This window comes from Astyanax mexicanus, chromosome 15 (genome assembly GCF_023375975.1).
Source record: "Astyanax mexicanus isolate ESR-SI-001 chromosome 15, AstMex3_surface, whole genome shotgun sequence".
NCBI lineage: Eukaryota > Metazoa > Chordata > Actinopteri > Characiformes > Acestrorhamphidae > Astyanax > Astyanax mexicanus.
Genome location: NC_064422.1, coordinates 36,520,176 through 36,546,500, shown reverse-complemented (window position 1 = coordinate 36,546,500; position 26,325 = coordinate 36,520,176). Strand labels below are relative to the sequence as shown.

Sequence of the window (26,325 nt, the reverse complement as noted above, 5' to 3'; positions counted from 1 at the left end):
TTTTGGGTATTTTTTCTACCAAAGGCTTCTCCTTCTGCAAAATTCATGGGGGCAATGAACTGTTGTTTTTGATGATGATTAGGTCAGAGGACCATCAGCTTGAACCTCTGGAGGAAATCCATTGTGGGTTCTGAGGTGTGTTTAGAATCTTCATCCTGCTGTAAAAATCATAGTTCATTCCTTCTCAGCTTTTTTACAGACAGTGAAAAAAATCCTTTACTCATTGCAGCTAAAATTCTGTTCTGTTTAGCATCTGTCAGCAAAATCTGACATTTGGAATTTACAAAAATGCATCAGACCTGTGTAGATGTTCCTTTAAAACATTCAAATGCTTACAAATTGTGTGAAGAAAGACCAGTGAAGTTTTTTTTTTCTTTTTGTGTGTGTGTGTGTGTGTGTTGCTGCACAGTAGAACAGTGCACCACTAATCCAGAGTTAGATCTGTTAACTTGTTCTCAAGGTCTTTTGCCATCAATTTTGAGTAAGTCCTAAGAGCAGATCTTGTAAAGCATTGTATTGGCATTTCTGCTGTGTGCTTAGCACATTCTTCTGCTCCATGGGCAGTTATCAGTTGTTTTATTTTTGCAGCTCTAGGCATAGTGATGGGTGATGACCTTAAATAGTCGATATCTTGACTAGTTGAAAAATGTTGACCTTGACTATAGATGTTTTTACACCAGCACTGTGTGTTTATGGTGTAAATGTGATCTGGTCCTGATCTAACGATCAAATATACTTCTCATATTTGAGGTAATCTACTGCTTAGGTGCCTTTTAATGTAACTAATTGCACCCGATAATTACTACAAACTATGAACAGACGCTGTCTCTGCTGTCGCTCCATGATAAGCTGTTTTTCACCTGAACATGGTACGTGCAGCACGCAGCAGCGAACTCGCAACTGCTATCGAGTTTGGTGTAAAAGCAGCTTTACTGTGCACTAGTGTGGAACACAGTATCATATTTTTTTACACTAAAAGGCACTTAAAATCCTTTAATTTTTCCAAAAATGTAAGAATTTTACCAGTCAGGTTGTAAGTAGAAGTAAAGACAGTCTGCTGAAGTGCAGGCTGGAGCAGTATTAGCATTAGCCGCTAACCGCTCTAAGCGCTAGCTCGTTCACTCTTCACGGTTGAGTATATTGGACTGTAGCCTGTGTGTTTACCATGTTACAACAAGCTACATGAGACGAATAGTTAATATCACCCTGGCTTACCAGAGCACTCAGGGTTCCTCAGTGTAGTGCTGTTGGGTGCCATTTGCGTTAGCTGCTAATCTGAAAATCTGAAAAACTAAGCGTATCGTAAATAAACGGAAGTGCTTTACTCACCCAAAGAAACTTTTTTTTTTAGGAGATAAATCTGTGTAGTTTAACAATCAGTGCTCGTTTGACTTACTAGTTCCTTACTAGTGTCGCTTAATACGCCTAATAATACATTAGCCAGAAAATAGATGTTCATAGTGCACCTTATAATCCGGTGCGCTTTATAGTCTGAAAAATACCTTTTTGCTTCAGACATCTCTGACCAATCAGAGGAGACAACATGCTCACATGGTTTGTTGGTGAGCATTTTGGTGCATTTATGTTTTTACCTTTGCAAAAACAAACCAAATCAAGAGGGAAAATGCTTCAGCTAAGCAAACTTATCAAATGATTCGGACCAGAGAAACCAACTACAGGTGTGAAATTTTACTTTTTTTCAAATAAACAAATTAGACAGCATCTTTCTTTGGTACAGTTGGCTTTGTGTTGATAATTGAGTGCTCCTCCATGTTGCTTCCATGCTGCAAACTGGATCGGGTGGAGTGTCATGACTACCAACAAACAAAAAAGAAACAACAGTGTTGCCAATAAAGCAAGACTAGAAGGTTTGTTTAGATTTCTATGAATTCCCCAGACCTTGCTAATCAGCTGCTTATAACAGTTCTTGGCTTATTGTTAGAACAAGAGATTTTGAAGAGTGAAAGCTTTGAAATGTAACCTTTTCCAACAACGATTCTCAAAAATAATGCACTAATCTTGCTTAACATGTGTAAAAGAACGTACTGTATCAGTCTTTTGGAGATGAGTTCCTCTAAAAACACAGCATTACTGCTTTCTGTTAGCAGTCCTGAGATTGTCACAGAAAAATCGAGACTACTATTAAATTTCCCAACGTGCATCTTCTTTTGAAGTTGTTTGTGTTTTTTGAAGCCCATTTGTACTGTATAGTTGAATGGAACCTCTTTGAAGTGCGAGCTACTTGCTAATGAATTCAGTTCACTCAAGTTTTTTTTTTTTTTTTTTTTTTTAGCTTGAGATCCTTTTACTCTAATGCACACTATACACATCTGCATGTTTCAGAAAAGTATAGGCTGAATAAAAGCGAGCGCTTTCAGTAAGACGCACTTTCAGTAAATTTTGATGTTCTGCCAGCGTGAGACAAACGATTAGCATAAGTGAATGTGAGCGGTCAGTGCCCAAATTCATTTTCATCATTCAAATATATGCAGCGCTAACCTCCTCATTTCTGCCACGCAGTGCTCAGAATCAGAGCTCACAAGCAGTGAGATTTATTTTTTAGCTGAGTTTTCTCCTGGATATTTCTAAAACATGCACTTCAGTCTCATGTGAAACCATATATTGTTAGTTTATTGGCAGATAACATGCTGATAAAAGACTTTTGTATCTTATGAAAACACTGCAATTTTCTCTTATTTAGATATATTTCAAACTTTCAGCTTTTTAGACTATTAGATCCTTTTAATAATAAGAAACTGTGGAGGAAATCAATTTTTAATCAATTCACTTTGACTGCAGTAAGTAAATGAACACAAGTTATATTTGTACACTGCACATGTGTATTTGGTTTACTTGGTTGCTAAATTGGCTTTGCGTTGGTTTTTGAGTTCTCCTCCATGTTGCTTCCATGTTGCAAATTGCATTGGGCCAAAAGCCATGGGTAGAAAACAACATCGTTACCAATATGAACAAGCTTTGAAGGTTTAATTAACGCTCAAATAACTCCCCAGATCTAACTATAAATCTGCTTATGAGAGTCCATTGGCTGATTGTTGGGACAAAAGAATTTGAGGTACGAAAGCCTTAAAATTTGTCTTATAATATATTTGTCTCTGGCCTTCCCCAACAATAACTGCCAACAAACCATATCAATTACAAGCCAAGATTTAATAATAAAATTATTTGAGCTTACAGTACATCTCACGAGGTGTCCATGCTATTGCATGGCACGTTTGAGTGCAATGTCTCATGTGAGACCACATCTTATCTTATTGGTTTATTGGCAGATAACATGCTGATAAACACATCTCTAACTTATCAACACTGCGTTTTTCTCATGTATAGTTATTTTTTCAAACTTCCAGACTTCCATATTGGCATACTTTGGAGAAAATGGCATTTTTCATTCAATTCACTTTAGCTTTGACTGCAGTAAGTAAAGTAATGCAAGTTGAATACTTACACTGCATATTTATTTATAGTACAAACTGCTTGTGCTGCTCAGTTGGCTTTGCATTGGCTGTTGAGTTCATGTCTATGTTGCTTCCATGTTGCAAACTGAATTGGGTGGATTGCCATAGTAGTAAGTTTTAAAGGGGACAATATTAACAGATAAAAAAAATAGTAATATGAGCAGGATTATGTTCAAATAACGTTCAAATAACTTTCTCAGAGCTATCTATGTAGCTGCTTATAAGAGTAAACGGCTAATAGTTGGAACAAAAGAGTTTGAAGAATGAAAGCTTTGAGATTTGTCTTATTTTTCTGGCTTTCCCCAACAATTACTGCCAGCAAGCCATATTCATTTTGCTCATGTTGCTTAGTTGGCTTTGTGTTGGTGTTTGAGTTCTCCTCTATGTTGCTTTCATGTTGCAAACTGGATTAGGTGGAATGACATTAGAAGTAAGATTTTAAGGGAATAGTTTTTTAACAGATAACATGAGGACGGTATTAACAGATACTGTAAAAAAAAAATAGATACAGAGAAAAAAATAGTTTTACCAATATGACCAAGATTCAAGACCTAGCTATTCCCAGACCTTGCTCCATGGCTGATTGTTGGGACGAGAGAGTTTGAAGAGTGAAAGGTTTAAAATTTGTCCTATTTTTCTGGCCTTCCCCAACAATGACTGTCAACAACTCATATCCATTGCATGCCAAGATTTAATGTATTAAACCAGGGGTGTCCAAACTTTTTTTGTTGGGGGCCAGAAGGAGAAATATATTTGAAGTCACGGGCCACAGACTCTGTAATAAAACAAACAATGAAATATACCACTTTAAATAATACATTTTCCTAATTACTTTCATTTACACACCATTTTACTTGACTTACTATCTTTATCTTTGACAGTGTTGTGTAAACTAAGATTTTTCAAATTGATGTTGAATTTCATGATGTCTCTTAATATTAAACTCTTTAATTACGGCAACTTTTAGACTCTTTGGCCCGTTTTTCTGCGCTAGAAATGCGCACCCTCTCCGCTTTTAGACTCTTTTACCCCGTTTTTCTGCGATAGAAATGCGCACCCTCTCCGCTTTTAGACTCTTTGGCCCGTTTCTGACACCTAGCGTTCAAACTTTGAATCTCACATTATAAAAACCTGCTTAACAGCGGGCCAACTTTCATTCTATTTCTAAAATACCTCGCGGGCCGCTCCAAAAAAGGAAACGGGCCGCAAATGGCCCGCGGGCCGTAGTTTGGACACCCCTTTATTAATGTATAAAGTTATTTGAGCATACAGTACATCTCTCGAGGTGTCCACGCTATTGCATGGGACACTTGAGTTGGTTTATTGGGAGATAACATGCTAATAAAACACCTCTGTAACTTATAAACACACTCCAATTTTCTATTGTATAGTTATTTTTTTAAACTTCCTGTCTTCCATATTGAAGTCCTTTAAAGACAAAGCCACTGTGGAGAAAATTAAATTTTTCATTTAATTTACTGAAGCATTGATTACAGTAAGTAAAGAAATGCAAGCAAAGGTTACATACCTACAGTGCATTTACATATATGGCATTTAGCAGACACTCCTACCCAGAGCAACTTATTAAAGTGCTTACAAATAGTATTTTTTAGACGTTAAATGTCCAAACCTACTATTGATAGACTCTAAGTTCAAGGTACTGCTAAGCTCTGACACAAACCACACAATAATCCCATTGCTAGCGATACACAATTCCCAGAATCTGAACATTTTACAGTTTAGCAAACTATTCAAATTCTGTGAAGAACAAGACACAGTGAATGGAATAGAAGATTTAATAGATAACAGTGTTTTTTTTAATATTCTCAAAAAAGATGGATCTTGAGTTGAGGTTTGAAGATTTATTAAATGATTCAGCCGTTCAAACACTCAGAGCAAGTTCATTCTACTTCTGAGTTCCAGACAGCCTTGGTCTTGGTTGTGTTTCTTACATCGAAGAGTTTGAACCAAGGTTTTTGTGATTTATTTTAGATTTACACTGCAATAAATGACTTAAAGGACTATGGTCTCTATTTTAGTGATGTATAGTTGAGCCATCAATCTTGCAGCTTGATTTAGGGTGTGGCAGTGTGTCTTTGCAATTGTATCATCAGAGAAAGTACTCACATGGCTTAAAACATGCAAACAGCATGTACAAATTATCTTATTCAGTAATGGTTTTACATTGGGAGTAAGGTGCAATAAACCAATCAGCGTGTTTTTTGCCATTCCCTTTAACAGCCAGGTGCAATATGTCTTTGGCGCACTGCTATTTCAGGGGCGCAAAAAGCAACACATTATGCCGCAATCTGATGAAATTCAAAAACAGAAAAGAAAACAAACTCATTGATCATCTATCAGTCTGGAAAAGGTTACAAATCATTTCTAAAGCTTTGGGACTCCAGCAGACCACTGTGAGAGCTGTTATTCACAAATGGAGAAAACATGGACCACTGGTGAACCTTCCCAGGAGTGGCCAGCCCACGAAAATTATTTCGAAAGGGCATGGACAACTCATCCAGGAGGTCACAAAAGAACCTAAAACAACATTTAAAGAACTGCAGGTCTCACTTGCTTCTGATAATTTACTGTGATTTGCTGTACATGGACATTGGTATGAATGAACTTGCAATCTGTGCAATCTTTATCATGATAAATGCATGATATCCCTAGGGCTCTATGAGCTATTGGAGAGCTACTATTCACAAAAGGAGAAAACATGGAATTACACTGTGGTATTTTTGCTTCTATATATACACTGCCTGGGCAAAAAAGAAAGTTCATAACCTTGATTTAAGTAAGCAATTGGATCACACAGTTACTGCATGAGTGATTGTTTCAACTGGCAATAAATATGTTTAATAGTGAAAGTAAGAGCATTTCCTTAAGAACCATGTGAAGGGAACTTAAGGCATCAGCACTATGTAGCTATGTAGCTTCAAGAAAACACTTATCAGTAAGGATAAACAGCAAAAACAGCTTCAGTTTGCTAGGGATCATAAATATTGGACTCTTGAGCAATGGAAAAGGAAGGTCAGGTGGTTTGGTGAGTCCAGATTTGCCCTGTTTCAGAGTGATGGGTGCATCAGGGTAAGAAGAGAAGCAGTTCTAGGCAGGTCTAGGTCTAGGTTCAGCCACATTATGTGTCCAAAAAATGAGACAATGATGCTAAAACGATATATTGTGCAGCCCAATAGTGTGAGTGTACTGTGGTGTCCTGCTCATGAACATGTGTATAAATATCTTCTGACATTTTGTCTTCTTTTTAAAATTACACGTCTAACTGGATTATGTAAACATCTCACTTACAGCCTCCCATTTTCTCTGTCTCACAGGAAACCCAAGACAGCATGTGTCTCCTCACAGCTCCGGTAGAACCTTTCTAAACACAGCAACTGTTTCCTGGGTCAAGACCCCTTGGAATCCATTATGTAAATGCACCTCTGTCTCCTTCCTGTGATGGGAGACTGAAACATGAGCATCCGCACAGCTTTCCGGACCTCTGACCCTGGCCCTGTACCTGCTCGGATCCAGCCCCTCTAAAAGACCACCAAGGAGGGGGCACAGCATCACTGGAGGTAGCTGGAGGGCGTGGAGGAAGAAGGGGGAAGAGCCGGACGAGAAGAAGAAGATCATCCACATCCACATCATCGTTTCATAGGAATATAATTGCTTGTGGAATATAAATATCCATTATTTGGAATATCACAGAATACATTGGGAAATCCCATTAATTTGGAATACTGGGAATACTATTGTTCTGACTCGCCATCATGAAGGTGAGCCCGTCGTCCTGTCTCTGTCCTGTGCTCCTTTGTCTCTGCTTCCTGGAGAGGAGCTACGGGGCGAGCCACCATGGACAGGCCAGAGTGATCTCCAGGAACCACAACCTGACCCACAGTCACAACCAGACTAAAGACGGTGAGACAGAGGTCCACCACAGACCAAAACGGGGCTGGATATGGAACCAGTTCTTTGTCTTAGAGGAGCACATCGGGCCAGAAGCACAGTATGTTGGGAAGGTAAGTTGCTGATACTGAATTTATTTGTTTGCTGTGTTGTGCTTTTGTCTTAGATACCGTATGCAGGGTCTGCATAGTCCTAACTAACCTGCAAAAGTTATGGAAAGCTATTTAAAATAGCAATTTGCAGGCCTGGATATGTTTTGGACAAATACATAAGGCAAATTTTGCTTTATAAATACTGTATCTCTACATATGTTTCAGTTTAATGTCTGAGATTTATATATTTTTTTAACATTTTGGTTAAAAAACATGTATTTATGTTGAGGCAGATTAGTCTTGTCACTTTATATTTTGTTGTTCTTAGAATTGAGTAACGTCTTACTCCAACTTGAGTTGTAGCTTGTACTATCATGCAATTTAAATTTGCAAGAAAATGCTGATTTAATGCTTAAATTTTTAATGTAATATATGTTCATTTAGGCCTGTCACGATAAGGATTTTTGCTTACGATATATCGTCCCAGAAATTATCGCGATACACAATATTTTTTTTGTAATTTTAATTAGTAAGGGAATTATGTTATATTAAATATATGTATTTCTTCAACTACTTTAGTCCACACTGTTTGTATGGAGTCACAGTTTTTAAGGCATGACTGGCTAAAATACTGTTCACTGTTATATACAGACATCCCAAGTTGCAAAAGTTGATTTCAGGGAGGTTACCCCTTCTTCTTAAATTCTTAAAAATTGTTGAGATCATGTTCATTTATTGTACGATAAATCGTACAATATTGCAATTATTGTGACAGGCCTGTGTTCATTATTTCTATGTAGAGAAGCAGTGCTAGCTAACACGCTAAAAGAGCTAGTTTGAAGCATTAAGGTGCTGCTCTATAACCAGCTACAAGCCAGCAGAATCACAACTGATTCCACACTAGAAATGAGTTAATTGGTTATATATAATATGTGCTTCTGCTTAGATTAAAAAACTAGATTAAAAACTGTAATTCTACTGGCCTTTTTCAGATACAACAGGTTGAATACAAGCCAATATGTATTAAATTGGTTTGAGTGACATTTTGGATGAATATAAATAATCAAATAACTAGTCATCATTTAATAGAACCTGATTTTGATTAATTCCTGTGTCTGAATGCCATCAAATTCCCACAGCAGTGTTCTGAAATCTAGTGTAAGGCCTTTGCAGGAGTGCATAGACTGATGAAGGCAGGGATTAAGCCTTGTCATAGACTATACTTTCCTTTCAATGGAAAATCTCCATTTAAAAGACTCTCAAATACTCAAATATAATGTCGACTTGCCTTGTAAAGCAATTTTTCAAAATAAAAGTCTTGATTTGAAAACAAAATTTGCAAGATAGTTACATATTTAGAACTAGTTTGTAAATGTGTAGTACTTTTACTTTTAAACCACCTCACTCCCTGAAGTAATCACGATTTGTAAGGTTTCAAACTTTTTTTTTTCAGCAAGACGAGTCTAAAAATATAGTAGCACAAATCTTCTTCCCCTTTTTTGCCGCCTATATTTCATCACTTTTGTGCAACAGTTGGCCGTGATCGATAACATCTACGAATCCAGTTAGCTTAGTGCAGCAGGATGTGGCATTGTGAGCTTAGAAGTGTTGGGTGAATTATTGGCTTGGGTCTGCGTTTTGACAGCCATCATCATTTTGGCTGGATGCATGTCTGCTCTCCATGTTTGCCTCGCAGCCTTGTCGGACTTGTGAAACATGGCTCCCTTATCCATGCCAACGGGTAAACAGTGGCTGTGAATCCATTAGCATCTTGATATACTGGACTGTTCACATTGGGAGTCATCGGACGTCATGTTGGAAATCATATTGGCAAAGCGCTTCCTGAGCACATACCTCCTGATAATCAAGTTTACAAGAACTTATAACAATAATTTTGTATGACTAATTATTAATTTTTCAACAATTTCCTAAATAAAATTATTTTGATTTACAGTAATGCTCAAAATTTATTTCTGCAAGACATGCAAGTGTTAATAATAGAAAAGTCTAATCTATAATCTATAGCATAATGTTTATAGCATAGTCTTGCATAAGAGCATTTAAAGTACAGCTGCACCGTTTATTGTTTCAGCATTTTGTGGGTTCACTGTGTGCATACACAATAGTCATGTGCAATGTCAAACTTAATTATATGGTGACTTGCTTAATATTTGACCATATTAGCTAATAGACTATGGGCCCTATTTTAGCGATCTATAGACGAGACGTCAATTGCGGATCTCACAGCTTGATTTAGAGCTTGTCCGTCTGTCTTTGGTATCGTGAGGGCCCAAAAAGCACACCTCATGATACCAAAAGGCATGTACTAATTCCCTTAATTAATCGTGGATGTGTTTAGGGTGTGACGGGATATAAACCAAACAGCATTTTACTCACTATTCCCTTTAAGAGCAAGATGAGCTCTGACTTTGGCGCATTGGTATCTTAGGCTGACTATTGACTGTTGTCAGGGTTTAAATCGGTCAGTGGAGCTCCTGTGTTTCTTGCCGCCAAAATAAAAACACACCAGACATTTACCTGAACACACCTCACTTCCAGATCACCACACCCATCAGTCTTAATATCTTCCTAAACTCTTCCTGACACTAATTTAAAGGGTGCAGGTGCAAAGCATGAAAATAGACTGTTATCCAAAAGCAGTGTGTAAGACTGGTGGAGGAGAACATGCCAAGATGCATGAAAACTGTGATTAAAAACCAGGGTTATTCCACCAAATATTGATTTATGAACTCTTAAAACTTTATGAATATGAACTTTGAATACTTTTCTTTGCATTATTTGAGGTCCGAAAGCTCTGCATTTATTTTGTTATTTTTCATTTCTCATTTTCTGCAAATAAATGCTCTAAATGACAATATTTTTATTTGGAATTTGGGAGAAATGTTGTCTGTAGTTTAAAGAATAAAACAAAAATGTTCATTTTGCACAAACATATACCTATAAATAGCAAAATCAGAGAAACTGATTCAGAAACTGAAGTGGTCTCTTATTTTTTTCCAGAGCTGTATAATGCAACATATCAAAATTTCAAATTTTTCTAATAATTTCCGTTTGATTGCAAATGAAACCAGGACTAAAAGGCAACAATGTATCATTGTCTTGCTTAGTCAGGACTAAAGAGACCAAACTATAAATATATACACATTAACATACATACACTAAGACCTGTCTGAACTCTGGTTAAACAGCATTTTACACAGAGCATCATTGCTTTCTCCCTATTTTAGTACTTTATCCATCACTGTCAATATGTAAGAATTAATTCACCCACTTGTCACCATTAAAGCAACAAAATAAAGCAATATCTAGCAGTAAATTGTGTATATTTATATTCCATGCCACTATTACAGCTTTTACAGTTGAGAGGAAGGAAGAGTGCAGTGTGTGCAGGACTGGAGAGCAGTGTTTAATATAGGAGCTTTGGCGTGGATTAGCCCTCCTGTCATGGAATAACAAAGCAGATACATGGGATTCGCGGATTTAAATTCAGACAGCCGGCACTACCACCTGAGCAGGTATCTGTTTGATTTCGGATTAGTCAAATGACGGCTCTCATGCCTGAGTTAACACGTTTGCGGCGCAGGCAGTTTTACCTATTAGTCAGGATTTCCAGCCATCATCACACGTTCTGCGGTGGCATCTGGATCTCAGTTTGACTGACAGCACGTCACTCCTGTCCTGTCTGTTTGTGGCTCACGTCTGTGCAATTCTGTGATTTGTTAAAGTAGCATGACACATTTTTTTAATGGAACATCTCCTAAACGAAGACAGCATGATGCAAATGTGGCTGCTTTAAACTAGAGATTCGGGATAGTTGCTGTATGGCCAGGCTTTTGCATAGAAAACCTGTGACTGTGTTGTAAAGATAAGTCAACCTGTGTGCTACTTGTGTTACTGGAGGCTTCCACTACAGGGGTTAAATATGGGTTTATATAGAACAATTAAGCAGAATCAGAGTTTATAAACATTTGATCATTTTATAGTGAAAGATTTTTCGGTAACACTTTACTTGGATGGTCCATTTGATGATGCTCAACTAGACATTTAACTAACATTCAACTACTTGTCAATTAAATGCAAAGTAACTAAAATGTGAAAGTAAATGATTCTCTGTTGAAAATAATCCTACATTCAACTCTAATCCAAACTCTAATCTTAATATTTTAGGATTGGGTTTAGGGTTAGATTTTAAGTTTAGGTTAATGTTAAGGTTAGGGTTAGGTGTAGTATTAGATTTTAGGGTTGATTAAGGGTTAAGGTTAGGGTTAGGTGTAGGGTTAGATTTTAGGGTTGATTAAGGGTTAAGGTTAGGGTTAGGTGTAGGGTTAGATTTTAGGGTTGATTAAGGGTTAAGGTTAGGGTTAGGTGTAGGGTTAGATTTTATGGTTGATTAAGGGTTAAGGTTAGGTGTAGGGTTAGATTTTAGGGTTGATTAAGGGTTAAGGTTAGGGTTAGGTGTAGGGTTAGATTTTAGGGTTGATTAAGGGTTAAGGTTAGGGTTAGGTGTAGGGTTAGATTTTAGGGTTGATTAAGGGTTAAGGTTAGGGTTAGGTGTAGGGTTAGATTTTAGGGTTGATTAAGGGTTAAGGTTAGGGTTAGGTGTAGGGTTAGATTTTAGGGTTGATTAAGGGTTAAGGCTAGGGTTAGGTGTAGGGTTAGATTTTAGGCTGGATTAAGGGTTAAGGTTAGGGTTAGGTGTAGGGTTTGATTTTATGGTTGATTAAGGGTTAAGGTTAGGGTTAGGTTCTATTTTGAATCATTTTTATTCAACATAGGGTTAAGTTAAATTTAATGGACATTCAATTCAGTGTTAGTTGAATGTCAATTGAGCATCAACAAGGCCAGAAAATGGTCCATCCAAGTAAAGTGTTACCGATTTTTCTCATTTTTTAAACAAAGAACCATTTCAAATGACTTAGTGCTTGAGATATAATTTTTAAAGCTTTTAAACTCCAGTAATATACCTTTTAAACTCACCGCTCAGTACTGACAGTATCTCACAGAAGCTGACTGGTTTTCTTTGCTTTTATAGCAAAATTCTGATTTCTCCTTTTTAAAAATGGCATAAATATCCTAAACAAGGAATTAGACACTAGGTTTAATAAGAATTTTTAACAGTTTAGCTCCGTCAATCATCATTTATTGATGACTCACTTTCACTCTAGCAGTTTGCAATCATTTTCTGATATAATGAGAGACATAAGAAATAGGTAGACTATACTTTTTATTATCAGCTCTGGTCACCACCTTTCTTTATGACTTCTGGTCATTTTAATGCTGCTGAGTGTCTGAATGGTATCTACTGTATATGCAGGGCCCCAAGCAAAATGGACAGTTAGACTCATTGTCAATTACTGGTTAGTTCTGGCATCATACATGACTGACAGCCTACAGTTTTTTAATCAGAGCTACACAGTCACACTAACTGAAAGTGCAGTTTATTGTCACCAAAAATGTCTGTCTGTCTTGTGGAGGAAAAGACAAGATAAGAACCATGCCCTGCGCCAAACTATTTTCTTTGTAAATGGCCATCTTTCTGTTCTTCATATCTTTGAAGTGGAGATGAGATCAGTGGGTCATCCAAATTCTTCTCAGCAGCTTACACAATAGCTGTGTGTACCAGCGGACAAAAGACTGACTGAAGAGTTCTGTTCCTAGACAAGGAAACCGGCCTAAACCAAGACGTTTATAAAAAACGCCTCACTATCACATCTGGAGTATCATAATAAAAAAGATCTGCTTTCTTCTTTTCCTCTCTCATTTTAAACAGTGATATCAATTGCTGACAAATTGTTGAACCTAAAGTGTGACTTTTCATTTGCTGTTGTCACTTGTATTTGTTATGGCGTCAATAGGTGTGTTCCACATTTGTTGCTACAGAATAATCTGCAAAAACAAAGCTTTGAATAAGAGTGTAGAGAGATGGCATGTTGTTTAATGTATCCCTGTAGTTCGAGGTCAGCTAAGAGTTTTATAAAAAAAAAAAAACTACAACTGTCAAACTTTTTAAGATTTGCTAGACTAGTCTTAGGCTAGAGATTGTAACTGTTTACACACTGCACTGACTTTGGACTTGATATAACACAGTGGACCAACACCAGCAGATAATTTTACTGTTTATAGGTATTTGTTTGAGTACAATAAACATTGTTGTTTCATTCTATAAACTACGGACAACATTTCTCCCAAATTACAAATAAATAATAATATTGTAATTTAGAACATTTATTTGCATAAAATGAGAAATGGCTGAAATAGCAAAAAAGATGCAGCGCTTTCAGACCTCAAATAATCCAAAGAGAAAAAGTTCATATTCATAAAGTTTAAAAAAAAAACTCATAAAGTTCATAAAGTTATAAATCAATATTTGGTGGAATAACCCTGGTTTTTGCTCACAGTTTTTTTAAGCAGTTTATCCTGGTTTGATGGCTTATGATCATCCATCTTCATCTGGATCATATTCCAGAGGTTTTTAATTTGATTCAATTAAATTTACGTGGTCTCATTTTTTTTTTTCCAGAGATGAACTGAATTACTGAAATAAAGTAACTTTTTAATTACAGTATACTGTAATTTTTTAAGATGCAGGTATGTAAAACCTACCTGGATACTTGTAATGATTTTTTAGCCAGTGCTGCAGTCCATAGTGCACCACGGTGAGAAAGGAAAGACATAAGAGGCGATGCAATTTTAGAACAGCCTCTGCATACTTGATGCAAGGTGTGTGTGTGTGTGTGTGAGTGTGTGTGTAAGTGAGGGGAGAGTACTGTGAAAAACACACTTCTTTCCTGTATACACTTTTATTCACACAGTGACAAACACAAAGAGTGACAAATTCATGCATTAATCATTAAGTAGGGCGCAGTGTTGACTAAACAAATCCTGTTACATTGCGCTTGCTGATGAAATGGAGCAGTTGCCGACTCTTCAGAATGCTTGAGTAAACTTTAAATCCCCCGGTGGTATCAAAAACATTTTCTTAGCGTGGCTGTGACATTGCAGCTGGAGTGCTACAAGGGCATTAGCGGGACGGCGCTGATTGAATTGCATTCTTCAATAATGGAACCTTATCAGGCCTCTAATTGCATGAAATAATAATTACTTTTCATGGGGCCGTGTTAGCGGTGTAGTGGCTGGCTGGCTCGCTGAAGTGCACTGATTGGTTGGCTGCCCGAATGTGCCGGGGTGAGTCAAACGCTCCCCCCACCTTCCCACCTCTGTACCGCAGCCCACCTCCACCCCCAACTCCACCTCCACACAGACGACTGAGAAAAATAAATACATAAAAAAACAGAACAGCAAATACAGCATCAACAAAATGCACTAATCCGTGATGAAAACACTCCATTAAGAACAAACACAGGTCATTATGAGGGATTAAATTTGACATGCCCATATGCGAGAGTCCCCGATCGTTAGCACTGCTAACTTCCCCCTGTTTAATTACGTGCGTTGCTATCGCTGGGGCCAGCAAAAATATGGCCATGATGCAAAATGGCCCTTAATTAGATTGAGAAAGAGTCTGATGATTAATCCTTCAGCACCAAGCAGCACCATGTGTGATTGTGTACTTGTTTTGCTGCCTTGGTGAGGACCAGATGTTGTACTTTGTATTTTGTAGTTTAATTAGAGTGAAATGTCCAGATGTCCTAGCAAGCGTAGTGAAATGTCATGATGATTTTGTCAGTTTGTGAGGACCTTTTGAGGTCACAACATAAGGCCTTCCCCCCAAAAAAAATGTACTTTAATTAGAAAATCTAAAAGAATAAAATGACAAACTTGGTGGCATATCACGTCTCTAGGCTCTCCTTTCACACTCCCGAACTCCATTTCCCATATACCCACTGGCGATGACGTCACCGTCAGCCGCTCACCTTCACCCAATCGCGTTACGCTCCCACGTTCAGACTCTCCTGTGTTCTAAGTTGTTCCGGTTCATAGTAATTCCATGGTTTGTATATATAGGGTTCTGTTAGCATATGTTCTTTGCGAGGTATTGCCGACTCATGTTGCGTACTGAGCGTTTTTCCAAACCTTTTTCTGCCTGCCCTTTTGTTATGACCCTTTTTCTGTATTACGGATTTTGCCTTTTGTCTTTGCCCTTATCGGATTTGTTGTATTATCGGACTGTCTCTCTGGCTTCGGCTCTTGGACTGTTTCCTGTACTACGTCTTCTGTTTATACTGTGAGTTCTGTTTGATCTGTTGTCTGGCTGTGTTATTCTGTTTACGGCTCTGTAAATAAACCAGTCTTTACCTTTTATTCGGCAAGCGTCACCCCTATCTGTCTGGTGTTTCACATATCATAAAGTGTTGGTTTGTAAGGACATTTTGGGGACCCTCACAACTTTGTATTATTTTTTTTCCCTCCACAATTATGCTAAACGTTAAGGTTAGGTTTAAGTATAGTATTAATCAGCTACAGTTATTATTATGTGAATGAAAGGTCCTCACAAGAATGACCAAAACCGACGTATGTGTGTTCTCTTTTTGCTGCCTTTGTGGAGACCAGATGTCCTCACAAACATGGTGGCTTGACACAATTGGTCAGTTTATGAGGACATTTTGAGGTCAGAACACAGGACTTTTTTGCACCCAAAAATTGTACTTTAATTAGAAAATCTATAAAGAATAAAATTGTTTTCTGTCTTTACAAACATGGCGGCATAAAAAATAAATTGTTGGTTTGTGAGGACATTCTGGGGGCCCTCAAAATTGTGCTTTAATTAGAAAATCTATATGTGTCAAATTATTTACTTTTGGTAACTGAGATAAAGGTTAAGGTTAGGTTTAAGTATAGTATTATTAAGCTACAGATATTATTATGTGAATGAGAGGTCCTCACAAGAATGATAATCAGAAAATCTATATGTGTAAAATGATTTACTTTTGGTAATTTATGTTAAAGTTAAGGTTAGGTATATTATTAATCAGCTACAGTTATTATTATGTGAATGAAAAGTCCTCAAAAGAATAACCAAAACCAGCATGTGTGTGTGTGTGTGTGAGTTTGTTTTCTCTTTTTGCTGTCTTTGTGGAGACCGGATGTCCTTACAAGAATGGTGGCTTGTCACGATTGGTCAGTTTATGAGGACATTTTGGGGTCACAACACAAGGCTTTTTACACCCATTTTTTTTTTACTTTTATTAGAAAAACTAAAATAATTAAATATTTTTTTTGTCCCTACAAACATGGTGCCATAAAAAATAAATTGTTGGTTTGTGTTGTTTGCAGGGCATTTTGGTGGTATTTTTTTATCCAACAAGTGTCCTTTAATTAGAAAAGGTGTGGAGCGAAGTGTGTCTTTACAAGAGTAGCAAAACCAATATTTGTGTGTATATGTGTGTATGTGTTTTCTCTTCCTGTCTTTACTTAATTAAAAGTTGCAGATGCATGCATATAGCTCGGGAGAGTTTCCCCTGAGGACTAACTGCCTCCTCGAGATGACACATGCATCCTTTCTTTTGCAGAGCATGTGTGCGTGTGTGTGAGTGTGTTTTCTCTTTCTTTCCTTTTTTTCCATCTGTGCTCACTTGGCTGAGAAAAGGGTTATCAAGATGACTGACATAATTACCATCAAATGTGAAGAGCAACTGACGGAGAAGCTTTTTTTCTGCCAATAAAAACAAAAATGTGCCCCGAAGGCAATTTTGTTATAATGGCTGCAAAAAAGCGTCAAACTAAACCTAATGAGCCGGAGAAAAATAGGGAAAAAAAGGTAAATAAATAAATTAAATTACTGTCAGGTGCCTCACACACCTGAAAACGATCATTTCTGCACCACTTCATTCACGTCAGGCTGTGGGAGAGTACAGAGTAATCACGCTTCACTCTGCTGAAAGAAGGATGATTGTCATTTCGCTCCTGTACGAGATAATATGTGTCATGTTATAATTATGGCTCTGCGGTTCCAGACTTAAAAATAAGTTCATAAATGTCTCTCAGTAGAGCTGCACAATATATCGTTTCAGCATCGCCACTGCAGTGTGCACATGCGCAATAGCTATTACTGCTGATGTAAAAAAAAAACAAACATAGAAAGCAGTGTTGTAGTCTGCTGTTAGGCGCCACTGACTGAATAAAACCCTGACAACAGTCAACAGTCACCTGCCTAATCCTATTTCGTAGTATTTTAATTTATTATTACTTTTTGTCAGATTCAAGACCATTGTGGGTTTTGGGTTTTTTCTTAACTGAGGTGTACCTACAGTTTTTTCCACGTCTGTATATATATATATATATATATATATATATATATATATATATATATATATATATATATATATATATAATGTATATATGATAGTGTGTTTTTATATTATTATATTATTATTATTATTATTTTTTTTTTTTTTTTTTTTTTTTAACTTTAAGAAATTGGCTCACACTGTGAGACTAGTCTCCAGAATTTCTGGAATGTCGGAAATCCCTCCTCGTGTTCGTCATTCTCCTCCTCATTCATTCGCAGCTTATTTGGAGTTTATAAAACATCACACTGCAGAACAAACAACACACCATGAAGCTAAAATTCAGCCCAATCATGAAATTCAGTCGCATCCCACCAGATTGGGCTTAAAATTGGGCTAAAACCACACAATGTCCATCTGGCTTTAGTGTAAGCTAAAAGACCAATTGTCCCACCCATAGACTGTATATAAAGATGGACGCCGTGTCGCCGTTCCCATTCATTCAATGAAAATGTAGCCAAAATCTTCCACCATTTTGGCGATTCAGAGACCAGAGTCTGCGCAGTAGAGACCAGAGGAGGGAGAAAGGCTGTGGAGAGACCGCCTACTCATTTAAATAACCCCGCCCCTGAGGGCTGCCTCGCGGTCACAGACTGCAGAGCGGGGCGGAGCGGAGCTGACGGTCTGTTATTGGTCCCGCCCATAAGCAGCCCTTTTACCATAACCACACCTTTTTTGAATAGAGCCGAATAAAGTTTTAAAAACCGAAATCTGTGGGGATATAAAAATTTGACAATATAAGCAGATGTTACACTAGCTGTTGCATTTAAATAAAGGAGGTAGAATTACAGTATATTAGAAAAAAACGTGATTGAAAGTTGTCTGTTTTGCCATTGAAACCAATGGGGATGGGTGGGGTTACACAGCTTTCTGAAACCGAACAGCAGGGGGCGCCCGACCTGTGGTGGCTTCACTTTTAAGAGACGATGCTCTGTCCAGCTATATACAGTCTATGGTCCCACCCATTTAGCTGCTACTCAACTGCATATCCCCCACAACACAAGGAGGGTGACGACTAGCACATGCTTCCTCCGACACATGTGAAGTCAGCTACCACCTCTTATTGAACTGCTGCTGATGCAGAATTGCCAGGTAGCATCACAGTGCACTCGAAGGAAAGCCCAGCAATTTGGTTCCAATACATCAGCTCACAGACGCCCTGTGCTGATCGACATCACCCTAGCAGTGCTGAGGGGAAAGAGCGAAATGTACTCTCTCAGACGTCTGGCAGCTAATGGCAAGCTGCATGACAGGGATTCGAACCAGCAATTTCCCAATTATAGTGGTGATCATAGTGCTTTAGATTGCTTGACCTCTCAGCGCTGGACCAATCTTAATCTTAAGATACTTCTTAAACTGTTCATAGTACCGTTTTTTTTTTTTTTTTTTTTAGTAAACCAGCCCTCTTTTTACAGAATCGTCCTTTGTAACGATGATATTCTTTTTCTATGGTATCACTCTGAAGAATGGCTTGTTTTGAACAGTCAAGGTAAGCTCCATCATGGAACCTGTAGAGTAGAACTGCAGCAAAGCGTTCCAGTCAGGCAGAAGAATGACAGCCAGGTGCACAATGACTGTGACTGAAGTGGAGGTGCAGGTGCTTTCATTACAAGCCTGAAAGCCTGGCTTACTTCATAAGCACTGAGAGTCTGCAGGATAGTCTGTTTAGTCTCCGAGGAGGCTAGAGGATGTTCAGGCCCGGAGTCTGCTGTTCTCAGTCGACTGCGTTCGACACAACACTCCGTCAAGACATCCCGTTATCTGCTCTCCAGGCTTACGAACAGGTTGGCAAGGAAAATCCTTTTCATAATCCATAATCTCCTCTCGAGATTCTCTGCACGCCATACGTACACACATGCATACACACCTTCATCTAAAGCACAAGTTTAGGACAGATTAGTGCAAAAGTGCATCACTAAATGAATGCATGGGTTTAACTGTCTGACAGATAGACAGTGCGTTGAGTCATGCACGCTGAGGGTAATATGAAAAACCTTCAAACTGACCTTCAAATGATTCAATTTTGGAAATTTTCAATAAATACTTAAATACTAAAATAAAAATATCTATAACAAATACAGTACCAGTCAAAAGTGTGGACACACTCCTTTTCATTTAAAAGCTGCACAAGACATAATACAGTAATTTGCGCCCTCAAAATACAAAAGACATGCCCACACCCCCTAAATCTAGCTCCACGATACGCAATTGGGCCCTTAATGTTTAACTTTTCCTTATTCAGTCAGTAATTCAATTCAGAGTAACATCATAATCTGAAGTACTTTCCTACAATTTGCTTTCTTGCAAAAAAAATAAGTATTAAAATATACATAAATGACTGGAAATCACTTTAATTATTTTTTTCATATAAAGAAGGCAAGTAGCCATACAGGAATAGTAGATTTAAGCGAGGTAAGAGGTTTCCAGTCACAAAGTACAAATACAATACCATTTTTAAGAAAAAATACTTATTACAGTTAAAAAAATTACCTAAAATTTCATTTTAGCTTGATTTTGTCTTATTAGAGTGATTTTTTTATTGTGATTGGATGAGAGGTATAAACCTCAGATTTACATCATGTGACTGAAGGACGTTCCTATGATTTGTTTTCTAGCAAAAAATAAGTATCGAAATATACATAAATGACATCACTTTACAAGTCGCCAAATAGAAAGAGTAGTTTTAAGCAGAGGTTTCCAGTAACAAAGTAGAAATACAGTAATTTGCTACCATTCTTAAGAAGAAAATGTTTTTATTGTGATTGGATGAGAGGTGTAAACATCATTCTGACCCCCTTTTGGTTTATACGCCCACGCTCTAGCAGGAAGCAGACATATGTAGCCTAGTGCATCCCCAATTTTTCAACATTAACATTTAAATACAACATTATTGTCTAGATATTATGGCTTTCAGCAAAAAAAAAAAAAAAGTGCACTACAGGCCCCTGTGACGTGACCTTAGCTTTTGTTCTTAATGGCATTTTTTTTTCCTTACATTACTTTTACTTACAGAAGTATTTTAAACCCAAGTATCTACAGTATACTTCTGCTTGAGTAATGTGTATGTGACTGCTTTTACATGTGGACCTGGATTTGAGAATGTGTATTTATTAAATAGTTCTATTAAGGTAATTGTAAAGTTAAAAAACATGTTAATTTGATGAGTAACTGAAGAGTTTGTACATTCTTTTTTTTTTTTTTTACATTTTCTCCCCAATTTACAAAGCCAATTGCCCAACCCATTCATTAGGATTGCCCCTATCACTAGTAATGCCCCAACACACCAGGAGGGCAAAGACATGCTTCCTCTGATACATGTGAAGTCAGCCACCGCTTCTTTTTGAGCTGCTGCTGATGCAGCATAACCGAGCAGCATCACAGCGCGCTCGGAGGAAAGCGCAGCGTTTCAGCCCCGGTACATCAGCTCACAGACGCCCTGTGCTGCAGACATTACCCTAGGACTGATGTGGGGAGAGAGCACCATCTACCCACCCAGAGGGAGCAGGGCCAATTGTGCTCCCTCTGACCGCCGGCAGCTTGATGGCAAAGCTGCATGAGTGGGCGTTCGAACCTGCGACCTCCTGCTCATAGTGACAGCGCTTTAGACCGCTGGCCTTACTTGTACATTCTGAACACAGTTCTGCAGTTAACAAGCTGTGAAAAGGTTACCTCACTTGAGCTAAGATCATGGCCAACAAGCGAAAGAAAAGAAAAGTAAAGTAAAGAAAGGCAGAGATCTATTATCTCCATGTTGTTTACAGCTCCAGAATATCTCAGGATAGGCTGAGGAGGATTTTTAACTGAAATATTTACTCAAAACTTTTCCTCCCTTAAAAGTTCGAGCCCACTTATGTTCCTCTGCTCACAGTCGACTGCTCCGAACAGTTTGCTGTGCTGAGTAATGCTGAAACTGGGTTTACCGTAATGTTTGCGGAAGCTTTTGACAGATAGTGTCCTAAGAAGCAGGCTAAGAAAAATCTGTTCTTTTCCGCCTGTGTTAGATTGCAGAATACGACGCCCACCTATACAAAAGGTGCTTCGAATGTTTTATTCATACGGATATAAATGGAAGATGCTTTGACAGAATCAGGAAACCAGCTCCTTCTTTAATGGCACAAGATGGGTGGGGAAAAAAAAAAAAAGGAAAAAGTGAAGTCAGTGGTTTCGGTTAAATTACTTTTTTTCCTCCGCACCGTGTATGCAAGCAGACATCAGGTAGTGAACGCTCATTATCGAGTGAGAGGTAATTTACAACAAGATAAAATGCGCTGTCACAGATTTCATTTTCTCTCTGCCCTTCCATCTGTAAAGGAGACGGGGAGGAATTTTGCTACACAACCCATGCGTTTAAATTATCATTCACTGCTTTCTCTGGATATCAAATCTGAGGAGGTTGCTGAGCTATTTTGTTTTAAAAAAAATACTTTTTTTTTGTTTTGTTGAACAGCGGCAGAAGCTACGGGTGTCTGGAGGAAACAGACTAACTCAAAAACAGTGAAAGGGAGGCTCTAATGGGGTCCAACAGACTAAGATCCAAGGATCGCTTGTTTAAATCCTGGATTTTGATGTTTTCCATCAGCAGCCGGAGTCCGAGAGAGCACAGTTAGCCTTTAGCCTTGCTCTCTGTCTCGATCAGTAGATGGTGCTGTCTCTCTCTCCCCATAAACACTCGTAATGGGATGTTGGTTAGCACAGGCATCTGTTAGATGAGCTAGAAGAGAAGGATCTCTGCGCTTTCCTCCGACTGCGTTTGCCAACCCAGTGATGCTGTAGCATCTGCAGCAGTTGCAATAGAAGAGGAAGAGGAATTAATTAAAAATGAATAAAACTTAAATAAAACAGAGTTCAGTAGAAGTACCATACAGCAAACAGTTAACCCCTAACCTGGGTTTCTTTTTAACCTGTTTTTTTTGTTTGTTTGTTTGTTTGTTTGTTTTTTTTACTAGTGCTGTATAGTGATTTAACTATATTGATCCCACATCGGGAAAATTTCCTTTCTTACAGCAGCACAAAAAAATCACAAAGCATATAGAAAAAGCAATGCAAATAGTGCCCATTAAACAATAAATACTAGTATAAAAAATTACATAAACAAACGAACACAAAAGAAAAAAAAAACATTTTTACACATATATACACATACAGCTTTGGAAAAAAAATGAGACCACTTAAAAATGAGGAGTTTCTTTGATTTTACCAAATTAAAAAACCTCTGGAATATAATCAAGTGATCAAACCAAGCTGAACTGCTTGAATTTTTGCACCAGGAGTAAAGGCATAAACTTATCCAAAAGCAGTGTGTAAGACTGGTGGAGGAGAACATGCTAAGATGCATGAAAACTATGATTAAGATATATATATATATATATATATATATATATATATATATATATATATATATATATATATATATACTGTATATATATATTTTTTGCTACCATTCTTAAGAAGAAATCTTAATCATAGTTTTCATTTCATGTATACTTTACAATAATTGGACCTTAATTAACAATTATTAATTGACACTAGTTAAGACATTATTAATCATTGCATATCAATTCTTTTTTATTTAGTACATTCTTCAGCATTGCATTTTTTATTAATGTTAAATAATGCATTAACTAGTGTCAATTAACAATTACTTGAGACATTACTTAACCATTTAACATTAGTGTATTACTGTCATAAGTACAGTTTTCCATGACGCTTACAATGAAGTGTTACTCATAATGTAATTCAAACAAAATACAGGTATCATAGGAACACTGGCGTGGTGGTGGTGTGTGAGGTGTTAGTGTGTGTCGTGCTGGTGGTATGAGTGGATCAGAAACAGCAGTGCTGCTGGAGTTTTTAAACACTGTGTTTTTCACTCACAGTCCACTTTATTAGATGTGGTACACAAATGTCACATTTCAGTACAAGTCTGGTAGATTGATGTAAAAACAAATGCTATACAAATATGAAAAATACAAATACATTACTAAAAGACTATACCTGTTTTTTTGTTTTAGCTTCTTGAGTTTCTTACATCTTGTGTCATATTTCAGATAGTTAAAACACTATGTGGTGTGTTAATTAAACAGTAAAGTAAAAAAAAATGTTAGCATGTTCAATGTGTTTTCACACAAACATACACCGTGCATCTGTCCTGCAACACCCACTCGCTGCACATGTGACCCAATGCGGTTTTGGGCTTCACCAATCAAAACTGGCTACTTTTAATAGCTAATTCCACAAAAGACGTCACGATTTCCAAAATCAAGATTACTCATTTACTGTTTCACTGTTTGCAAAAAATCTCCATTCCTCCTTACAGCAAGCTTCTAGATCTGTGAGATTTGTCTGAGGTCTATCCCCAGTGAGATCCATGAAGCAGACAGATGGTAGAGTCCGAATTTAATGCCAGAAGCCTGAATCTATGGACCCAGCTTGCCTTGGGTTCCAGGCTGGTGGAGGAGGTGTAATGGTCCGGGGAATGATTTCTCAGGCACAGTTTGAGCCTGTTAGTACTTGCTACTGATTGTTCTTGCTAACCATGTGAATCCCTTCATGTCCACAATCTATCCAGCATTTAATGGGTGCTTTTAGGCATGATGATTTACTCTGTCATAAAGCGAAAGTCATCGTAAAAACTGGTTACATGCACATGACAATAAACTTTGAAGTTATTTAAGGGTCTATACCTGAATCTAGAATCTAGGCCTGTTACTAAAGCTGTTTTTGTTTGTTTGTTTTTTGACAATATTTTGTCCTAGGATTTATTACGATTGTGATAAACAATTGTATTGTCATTCTAAGACCATTTAATGGCACTGCTGTAATAATGATATAACAGCATGCATATAATAATAAGTGCAAATAATGCAATTGCAAAATTTTAATTAATTATGAATTATGTTTTCTGTCTGTATCTCATATAAATATCCGGTTAACTTAAATATTTAATTACTTTTTTTTTTTTTTCCCCCGCAGCTTTGGAAGTCTGTATTTAACATTTTAATTTTTTTCTTAGATATGGACCTTTGTATAATTTTTGTTATTTTTTTTTACGCCATCCCTAAACATTAAAACTCTTAATTCGCCTTGTTGGCTGCTATAGTGTTATTGTGCCCTTTTGTCTGAGTTGCTGTTGTTGTTTTTTTTTTCCCCATTGCAGTGGGCGGGGCTAAATTATTGTTTTATTGGCTTGTAAACTTATTTATTTGCTGCTTCATGGTCCATTCATAAATATATTATGTGTATTAATATATTTATGACAAATATTTTATTATTATTAAGATTAATATTAAGATTTTTCAGATTATATATTGTAAATTAAATATAAATAAAGTTAATACGCTGATTTCATGGTTTATATTAATGCCAATTGTCTCCTCTTGCTGATATAACAAAAAATAAAAAATATGAAAGGGTATATTGAGATCAATTCTAAAAAAAAATATTGTGGTTAAGTTGATAATGAAATTATGGTGACAGATCTTCCTGAATCCAATAGAACACATTTGTCATATAATAGAATAGGATAGGATCTTCACAGGAACTGGATGCACCAGAATCTTGAAAAAGTGTTTCCTAAATCTCGTGAAATTCAGAGCACGAAGAACTGAAGTTGTTCTCTGCAAGCAGTATTAGTATAGTGCTCCTATGAACATGTTAAATAAAGTAAATGAAAGAGGAATTAGAATGATTAGTAGATCATTTGGTATATTCATAAAGAATCACACACACACACTGATTAAACCGCGAGCCCGTACTCTCCTCTGACGAGGATTTAATCACACCCGGCCCTCCTTGCTAATTGTGAATATGAGGCTTGGTGCTGATTGATGAGTTTATCCTACTCTCTGACCTCCCTGCCCTTCCCTCCCTCTCTCCACTCTCCATCTTTCTCTCCTCTTGTCCTCCCTCTCCTTCTCGGTCCTCCCTCATCCTGTCATTTCCGCTCTCCTCCGCTCCGTTTTCCATTTCCCCTCCCTTCCTGCGTCTTCCCCAAGACTTCTCGTCCTTTCCTCTGTCCTCTGTTCCAGCCTCCCAGCCCCCTCACTGCCCGCGGAGCGAGGGGCACGTACCTCGTAACTCAGGCTAAAATCTAACCATAATATTTTACATTATTTATTAGTCTTATCCACTCTGTGTGGCTGAGGAGACAGAACAGCTTCAGAAAAGGACAGAACAGAGATAACAGACGGGAGGATCAGTTCAGCCGATGTGCACAGGCTAAGAACTCTATTGGGCACTCTATGGGGCAGTTTCCCACACAGGGATTAAGCCTAGTCACAGATTACATAGATTTTCCTTTCAGTGGAAAATCTCCATTCAAAACACTGTGCTTTCCAAGCTACACTGTAACCAGTTCCTGTAGTTTTAACAGTAAATTAATAGAGTAAATAACTGTTTAATTATGTTTCTTACAGAAGATATCCTTCTATTCAGTTATATCTTATATAATGTCCAGGCCACAGTGTTGATAGATAGATAGATAGATAGATAGATAGATAGATAGATAGATAGATAGATAGATAGATAGATAGATAGATAGATAGATAGATAGATAGATAGATTTAAAGTATTTAAAGTACACAT

The 26,325-nt window shown here is 37.4% G+C and overlaps 1 protein-coding gene across 2 annotated transcripts in view; it reads left to right on the top strand.

Moving 5' to 3' along the window:
• The window catches only part of LOC103028344 (cadherin-18), a 379,608-nt gene that overhangs the window by 220,788 nt on the left and 132,495 nt on the right, over nucleotides 1-26,325 (top strand). For both annotated transcript variants that reach the window (XM_049464277.1, XM_049464276.1), the window contains one exon: nucleotides 6,809-7,495. In XM_049464277.1, coding sequence (XP_049320234.1) covers nucleotides 7,247-7,495 — 249 coding nt within the window. In that variant the 5' untranslated portion in view covers nucleotides 6,809-7,246. The remainder of the gene's footprint in view (nucleotides 1-6,808; nucleotides 7,496-26,325) is intronic.